Source organism: Pteropus alecto, unplaced genomic scaffold (genome assembly GCF_000325575.1).
Source record: "Pteropus alecto unplaced genomic scaffold, ASM32557v1 scaffold90, whole genome shotgun sequence".
Classification (NCBI taxonomy): domain Eukaryota; kingdom Metazoa; phylum Chordata; class Mammalia; order Chiroptera; family Pteropodidae; genus Pteropus; species Pteropus alecto.
In genome coordinates this window covers 2,092,248-2,101,095 of record NW_006429894.1, presented here as the reverse complement: position 1 = coordinate 2,101,095, position 8,848 = coordinate 2,092,248, and the positions used below count along the sequence as shown (strand labels likewise).

At 43.7% G+C, this 8,848-nt stretch overlaps 1 protein-coding gene across 1 annotated transcript in view; it reads left to right on the top strand.

The window, feature by feature from the left end:
• CRB1 (crumbs 1, cell polarity complex component) overlaps positions 1-8,848 on the top strand; it is an 87,999-nt gene that overhangs the window by 16,103 nt on the left and 63,048 nt on the right. Inside the window, exons 5-6 of the mRNA XM_006904455.2 lie at positions 3,382-3,577; positions 4,785-4,924. Coding sequence (XP_006904517.2) covers positions 3,382-3,577; positions 4,785-4,924 — 336 coding nt within the window. The remainder of the gene's footprint in view (positions 1-3,381; positions 3,578-4,784; positions 4,925-8,848) is intronic.

Below are 8,848 nucleotides of genomic sequence, written 5' to 3'. Positions count from 1 at the left end.
GGAAGATACACTTGTCTTTGTCCCCGAGACTATTCTGGTGAGTGTGATGACATTTGAATCCCAGAGGATGTTATTCGCTTTCTCTTTCTTTAATAGGACAGAAGCGGAGGTGACGTTGCATGTCCCATCCAATTACTTAGGAACATTAATCACTAGTTAGAAAGCTTCCCACACTAGTAAAAATCCATTGAGTTCAAAGGTGCGTGGATCGTCACTGCTGTTTTGAATGGAGTCTTACCTTATGTAAAACGTAGATCCGGTCTGGAGTGAGTGGGTTTCGAGGGACCTGGCTTTCCAGGTTGGGGCTGTTCTGCAACTCATCTCAGCAGATGCCCTTCGCCTTAGCTCAAGGGCGCCCTCTCATGCCCAGAGCCTGACATTGCAGCCTGCTGGGAAGGTGGGTGTCCGTGGGGTGGATACATGGTGGGGGGTTCTAGTGCTGAAGTGTGATCGACAGATCGATGACAGCAAGGCAGATGGAGCATGGTACATGAGATAAGTCACGAGTTCATTAAGACAGAAGTCATTTCGTGTTTAAGCTCTTGGAAACAGCAAATAACAGCAGCGGGCTTTGCAAACATAGCATCTTGCAGACTCTCAAGTGGGTTACTCCAAATTAAACTTTATATGTATTTTTACTATCGGTTTAATTTGGATGAAGTTTTGCGAAAGAATTCTAGAATTAAAAAGTTTCTATTTCTTAGCAAATCGGCCACAGAAGTGCTACTCACTGTAACTGTATTCAGTTTATATGGCTACATATAGTTATAATGACATGGTGCCTAATCACATCAGTCACAAAGTGAATGCTACCATATAGACTGGACCACACAGTTCAAATACTTTTCGAAGGTCGATTCATTGTGCATATTTAATGGATATGAGCAAATGACAATAAACACCCAAATGAAACATGAAAATCGTAGTTAGTTATCCAGATGTTTTATCTACGAAGCCAAGTATCTGGAAATACAAAAACATCTGGATAACTGACTGAACTCATCACTTTTCATCCGGCTGTTTTGGCATCGTGCTCACATAGCCCGAGTCATTTTTGTCTGTATCGGCGGCAGTGGTGAGCCACCATAAGAATGTTAAATCTCACCGAGTAATACAAATAAATCACCCCCCAAAGTAGATAGCTATTTAAATTGAAATCATATCTATTGATTTGAAACACGTTCTTAAACCAGGCATCTGGATCACTTCAAAGCCAAAGCAGTTGAACTACAACATGCAGAGCCGCAGTACTTAAATAATGGTTTATAATGCATTTCTTAAACATTAGAAAGTAATCCGGCCGTATATCAGATGAATGCGAATTTTATTTTAATTAAGAAATAAACTTTAGGAAAGCGTTAAGCTTTAAACCACTGCTTTGGCTTCCTGTGTTAAAACTTTCCAGCAGCTATATAGATGACTAAAATACCAAATGACATAATGCAATGTCATATAGGCAAAGGCACCACAGAAAAGCGGATCGACAAACTGGACAGGCAAAGGCAGGAATCGCAGAGAGAGACACTGTCATTTACTAGCTACGGGGCACAGGCAAGTCTGTGTGCCTTAAATGTACTGAGAAGAACTACAGGAAGGAACATGACATCGCCTCGTCCTGGGCCTGCATATGGTGGCCGTTTGGTAAACGTGAGGAGCCCTCAGTTCAGAAGCACTATGGGGGACCCGCCCGGGGGGCACCGTGGAGAATCCGCCTTTGCCGAACTTCCCTGGGTGAGCATCGTCCACGCTTCTTAGAGTCATGGTGGACCGGAGTCACGGCAGGGGAGGCGGCTGTGTCCCTTACAAGTACGAGTCCTAACACGTTGTAGCTCTAGTTGCCATATATGTTAAAAGATACTTATACGAAAAAAAGTTTTCACCATCATTTTAGTCTTTTATACAGTCTTAGAAAAGTGAAAGAGGAAGCTATTATTGTGTTATGTTACATGGGAGAAGTAAAGGTCTTAAAACAAGGCTGAGAACACATTCCCGAGGACACGGTCTTCCACCAGCTGGCTCAGGGCGCTTTCCCTCGACCTTACCGATGCCAGACCAACAAACACGAATTCTGTTCATGGTCAGGGTAAGAAACGGCCGAGGCTCAAGGGTGAGCCATTGACCTTGGAGCAAACACTGTTCCGCCACTTCCCGTTTTTACGGATGCAAGATTTCAATGTTAAGTTCTTCTCAAAGAACGGTAACTCCTTTAACTCAGGTATTTGTAGGATCCAGTCGCAGTCGTAAATGGCAGGTGAAGTTAGAAAACTTCCGGAAGTGGTTCAGAATCCGACTCGTGACAACTTCTGGGCTCTCTGAAAATCTCTGTGTCGTTTTAGTACATAATTTATTATTCTGCGTTATAGACGCAGAAATAAAGACGGTTAAATGTAGATATTCCCTCTTTTTGCCTTTTGAAGCCTGTATGAAAATTCGATTATGTGTACTAGATGTTATTTTGGCAGATTCGGTACTGTAGTCTGTTATCTCAGTGAAACTACTTTTATAAATCGTCAACTTATTTTGCTCAGTAAATAATCTTCACCTACTGTTTTTTAAGGGAGAAAGATATACTTTCAAACAACATAACATTACCTTAAAATGAAGAAGCTTGTAATACCACTAATTGCATTAAGTTTAAGCCACAAACTAATATTCTATTTAAAAGTAGTATTGTACAACGCTACAGAAATTTGACCTTAAAAATGTCTGTACAAAAGAAGCACTTAAGGGAATAAGCGCCCACCATGTTTGTACGATAAATGTTTGTGGACATAACAAGTATTGTTTTTGATCTCTAGAAAAGACTTTGTATGGATCAGGTATTGTTGTAAGCACTCTAGAACACATTGCATTTATAATAATAATCCTATGAGGTTATTACAAATGTTGCTTCCGTTTTTCGGGTGAGGAAGCTGAGCTATGGAACGGTTAAGGAGCTTGCCCAGAGTCACAGAGTTAATGATGGATGGCTGTGCCAAGATGTCAACCCAGGCCACGTGGTTTGAAGTCTGAGCTTTTACCCACTGCTCTATATGATGTGTAGCTAAATTAAGTGTTTAAAAATAATTTCATGACACTGACTAGTCCCCATGAGGCTTCCAACAGAAGTATGGTTAACGATAACTTTGTTCTAAAAATGACTTGTTTCCATGAATTTAAAAGCCACAAGCTGTCGTATGACATAGTTCTTTGTAACAGCTGCTCCGCTGTGTGCCACTCCCCACGAGGGTGCCGAAAAATTAACATCAATTACAATTAAGGAGGAAAATTATTTTGGGTAACATAATATTCGACAAGAGTGTTAGTAAATAAAGCATTGCCAAAGAGCTAAAATATTAACACTTCGCTAAAACTTTTCTTCTGTGTTGACTTTTTGAAAAGGTGTCAACTGTGAATTGGAAGCTGACGGATGCTGGGCCCAGCCCTGCCAAAACGGTGCTACCTGTCGGGATGCCCCGGGCGCTTATTTCTGTGACTGTGCCCCTGGGTTCCTGGGTGACCACTGCGAACTCGACATCGATGAGTGTGCCAGTGAGCCGTGTCTCCACGGAGGGCTGTGTGTGGATGAAGGCAACAGGTACGTTCTGGGCGATTCGCCTACATTCGGGTGATCCCCGTGGAGAGAACTCACTGACCAGGATTATTGTATCGCCGGTGAATCTGAAGATCTCGCATCCTTCCCTTAAACTTGTCAGGTTGCTTTATAGTTTAGTGAAAAGATGAGTGTGCCAGTGAGCCGTGTCTCCACGGAGGGCTGTGTGTGGATGAAGGCAACAGGTACGTTCTGGGCGATTCGCCTACATTCGGGTGATCCCCGTGGAGAGAACTCACTGACCAGGATTATTGTATCGCCGGTGAATCTGGAGATCTCGCATCCTTTCCTTAAACTTGTCAGGTTACTTTATAGTTTAGTGAAAAGTGGCAACATTCAGATTTTACTTAAAAAAAAAAAAAATGCATCCTTCAAAAGTCATCTGTCCCAAGAGTGAGGAATTTCCAAGTTACTCTCGTAATAGTTTGGACCTGCTAAAATTTCAGGAAAGAGCCAGCTTTTCAATTCCGCGAAACAAGCCTGTGGTAGGTAAGGTGCACGCGAAAACAAAGCCCGAGGTTATTCCGATTGTGAATATGAGGCTGTATTTATGTAACGAGCATGGAAACCAAGTGGCGAAAAATAAATCCTTTAGGAATTTTACATAAACAGTGTTATTAAATTAGTTTAAAGTAAGAGAACATAAGTTACCATTTGCGTAATGAGGGCTTTTCCTGGTTTTGTCATAATTTATTATTTCATTTTTCATAAGGGACCTTATTAATGGGCTCTGCATGAAAGGGTGTCACGATGGCATAAGTCATTCTCCCTGCCTTCACGAATTTTAACACCTTTCTTTAGTATTATGTGGTACTAATGTAGTCAGTATTTTTGATGCTTGACATACTGTGTCTATTCTTTATCTGAGTATTTAATTACCACAATAACCCCGTGACATAGGAACTGTTATTTTCAATTTATGGATGAGGAAGCTGAAGTAAACAATCACAATTGCCAAATAATTTTGCAGAAAAACGAAAACACTCAAGCTGCGTTTTGAAAGACCATAGGACGTTAACATGGAAACACATGATGCTTTCAGGCTTATAGAAACAATTCCCCAGGGTTTTTGAGATAAATACTGAAAATGCACCGCAAGTCTCAGATTGATGGACCGGTAAAGATAGAGAATAAAGATATTTGATCTCAATACGACCAGGAGTTGATGTGATAATTTCATTTTACTCTCCAGATACAGCTGTCACTGCACGGGTAGTGGATTTACAGGGACACACTGCGAGACCTTGTTGCCTCTATGTTGGTCAAAACCCTGTCACAATAATGCTACGTGTGAGGACAGCGCTGGCAATTACACGTGTCACTGCCGGCCTGGTAAGCGACAAAATATCTTTCACTTTTCTTTTCTTTTTTCTTTTTGTGCTTAGAGTAGAAACAAATCACTTACAGCAACTAGAAACTAGAAATTCTTATTGTTTGCTGTTTGAAACAAACTCTTCTAGTTACGAATGCTTAATTTAATTGCATTATTCCATACTCACATATACCTGCTGCTACGCTACGCACTGTTCGAAGTAGGTTGGCACGCTGCCCGAGCCTCAGAACCTTCCAAAAGAAACAGAAGGGGAAAAAAAAAAAAAATCAGTGGAAGGATCAATTTCAGCATGATCTGCACGGTGAAAATTCACCAGAAGATGTTTTCTTTCCCTCCAAGATATTTTCTTTGACACCTAGAATCTATCGAAACCACTGAAACAATATTCACATCTTAGGAGCTTGGATTAGAACTCAGTGGAGTTAGCATGATTACAACGGTGTAGAATATTCCAGAAATAGAAGTATTCTCCTAAGCATTTATAATACAAGTCAACAAGAATACAAAGGAAACATATATAAACCGTAACCAAAAATTTTGCATAAAGGGTGATGAGGCTCCAGCAAAGGGATGTGTTACTAGAATCAGGAGGAATCCGTAGCACCTTAGTCCGCACGCTACCTGTAAATATTGGTGTTAATTTTGGCAAACAGCCCGCTCGACCTATTTTTAACCTAATTCACCTGAGGATTTCATTGATAGAAAGAGCATTTCATCTCCTTTCTTGGTCCACTGGGGGGAAAAAAAAATGACAAACTTACAGTTCTGTAAAACCCGGTCGTCACAGGCCTGCTGACCGGCTCGTCCCTCTCCTGGTTCATTTTGTTGTCCAAGGACAGAGCTTGGTTGGGGAGGAAACGTGGAGATTGGGATCAATCCAGCCAGCGGTGGCTTCTCACCGAGAGACGTCTCCTTGCCTAAGGGTATTGAACAGGCTTCGGTTAACATATTTCGTAGGTAAAAGTAACACACAAGCATGAAAGCAGAAAAGGAGGTTGGGAAGTATATCTTTGGCTCAGAATTCTACGTCCTGCATCTTCCTCTTTTCGATAGTGCATAGGGCGGATTTGTTATCCTTCGGTCCCTGGCTTAACTTAAAATTTTCCAAACCGTGTTGTCCTGCATTCTTATCATCAGCCAACGCTTTGGACAGGACACCCGCTAACTAGGGCGGGCCACCTCTGCGTTCTTAAGTTCCTCATCTGCAAACGAGGGGGAAAAAAAGACTATTCCGAGTATTGTTGCAGAGAGGAAAAGCATAAAAATAGAGCCTGGCACATCTCAGGTCCTGAACAAAAGGCAACTGTTACTACATAGGACGTTCTACACCAAGAGCTGGGAATTGGGTATGAGGGACGGTTTGTATTGGACCCAGGTAGTGAAGAAGATCTGCCCCCCAAAAAGACAGTGCGTTCCATTCACTCGTGGGTTCGGTCGTGCAAGCCACATGGGTTTCGGTGCCAGCCGTATCTATCAGGGGCCTGGGACTCAGAAAGACGTAGTCCCTTCTTCCAAGGAGCTTAAGTTCTAATAGGAAGAAGCGTGAAAATGTGCGTAGTACGATCAAAAACTGTAGTGAACTCTATAGAAGGGAACAGGGGAGAGGGAATACACGGATGGCTTGACTGAGGCATCATTTTTGAAACTTTGACAGATTGCTAACCACATCCCAGAAATGTACTCAGCAGCTGTGTGACTTGGCACAAGTTACTTTACCGCTCCGAGCCTCAGTTTCCCCATCTATAAAGCACAGGCGATGATAATAACATCCGCCTCATCGAGTTGTTTTGGGGCTAAATCCAGTAATAGAGATGAAGCTTCTAGCTCGGCCTGGACCACAGCGAACACTCAGTAGATGTTGACCAGATGCTCAACTAGAGACTGGCCATTCTGGACCCTGCGGCGAACACAGAGTAGCTCGTCGCCTATTTAGGGAAGGATGAGAGGAAGCAGGAGGAAGAGGAAGAAAAGGCATCAGGCACACGTGGCATCGAGCGCGTCCAGCTGTGGCCCTGTGAGCGACGGGTCCCGCGAGCTGGACCACACGCGGCCGGTGGGGTGGACGGGGCTGCGGGGCAGACGAGAGCAAAGCCGGCTCGCTCGCGATGCTGCCGTCCGCCCCGCCAGCCACGGGGCAGCCAAGCGATGTCATCTGACCTGTTCATGTCAGACAAGCTCGGGCACTTTGGTGGAAGCTGAGTGAGGACAGTAAACCCAGAGACAGGAATGTAGAGATCGCGTTCCCGCTCGTTTAAGGGAGGGAGAAGCTCGTTTGCCAGAACCGAGGTGACAGTGGTGAGGGCCTGGGGGGCGGGGGGGGGGGCGTCGTGACTGTCGTTTAGGGGGTGATCGCGACGTGCGGGTTAAGGGAGGGGCACAGACTCAGGACACTTCCGCTGCTGACCTTCTTTCTTGCGTCTCTGGACGGATGGCGATTTTGCCTACACAGAAAATTCAGAAAGTCTTCGTACCCTGTTCTCACTGCGACGTATAACGAGAAGATTTCATGCCACAAGCGACTCTGTCTAGAAGATCGTACCTGTGGGTGAGGAGAGACCACTGCCACCGAACGCAGTGGCAGGAATCCACTGTGACAGCTGTGCAGGGCCCTCATTTCTAAAGTGATTAATTACAAGAAGTGTCAGTCGCCTTAAACGCTTACCTTAAAAGTTTTCCTGGTCCCCAGGTAAGATTGGATTTAAAAAGATCCCTGGGAACTTGATTCAGTATCATATTGTTTCTTCGTACGGTATTTTACAGGAAAACTTGTTAAAACTATTGACGCTAGCCTCGACGAAAAGAGTCTATTTATATAACTGTTAAAGGGAACAGCAAACAAAATCCCCACAGGGTCCCCGTGGTGGGGACAGGACTGGCAAGGCCATAAATCAGAGCCTCCCCAGTGCTCGTGGGAGGAGTGACATAATGCAGGAACCAGAAAGCAAAAATGGATTTATGAAGGGTCTTGAGTCTCGAGACAGAGAATGAGAAGAAAATAAAAAATACTCAGAGTTCTCTTCCGCAGCTCTCTGTAAAGACTTGTGGACACCATTATTCGGTGAGCATTTGTATTCCGTTAAGTACAAAATAAAAGTATTTTAAAAATAGGCATTCGGGTTTAAGAGACTGAGGGTTCCTGGCGACAGGGTCACCGCAAAGAATTGTGGGATCTCGGTCTCCCACATGCTTTGCGTTTCCTTCTTCGACTGTAAATTTCTTCTTCAGATGGTTGAGAAAGACGCCAAGGGCGAGATGCGACAAATGTATTATTATCCTGGTGAGCAACAGGACTTTTGTTGTGGGTATAAATTAACATGGGACCCCATTCGGATTTTTATTAAAGTTAAATGTCATGTCATATATCATGTCATATTTTCATTATTGACTTATTCGTCGTTAATTCTCTAGCCGATTTGCTCGGCTAGGATCGTAATCTCAATGGCCGATTCATACAACCTGAATCTCCTTTGGTCATTGATAGAAGGTCGTCTCCTTACGTGTGCTCAGGATCTAAGTGGTGAGCTAACAAAAAGTCCCCGATTTTGTGGAGCTTGTAGTCTATCGAGAGAGGCAACTCTACATAAGCGTAAACACATAGTAAAACTTATCATAAGCACAACGAAAGGAAAGAATTGGATAATACGAGGGAGAAGAAGAGCATCTCCTTTGGGGCTGGCCACCGGGGAAGGTCGTTCTGAGAAAGTCGTAAAAGATGAAGTCTGAAAAGCAAGAATTAGCCAAGCACAGGGCAGGGGGCGACTGTCCTAGGGGTGGGGACAGTGTTATCAAGGGCTCTGGAAGAGAAGACATTCCAGGACAGGCAGAGATGGGGTGGGCCCGCTCAGAAGGGGCATTTTAGGTTAAGGAGTTTGAATTTGATTGTGTGAAAAAGCAAGCCACAGAAGGATTTTAAAGCGAGAAGT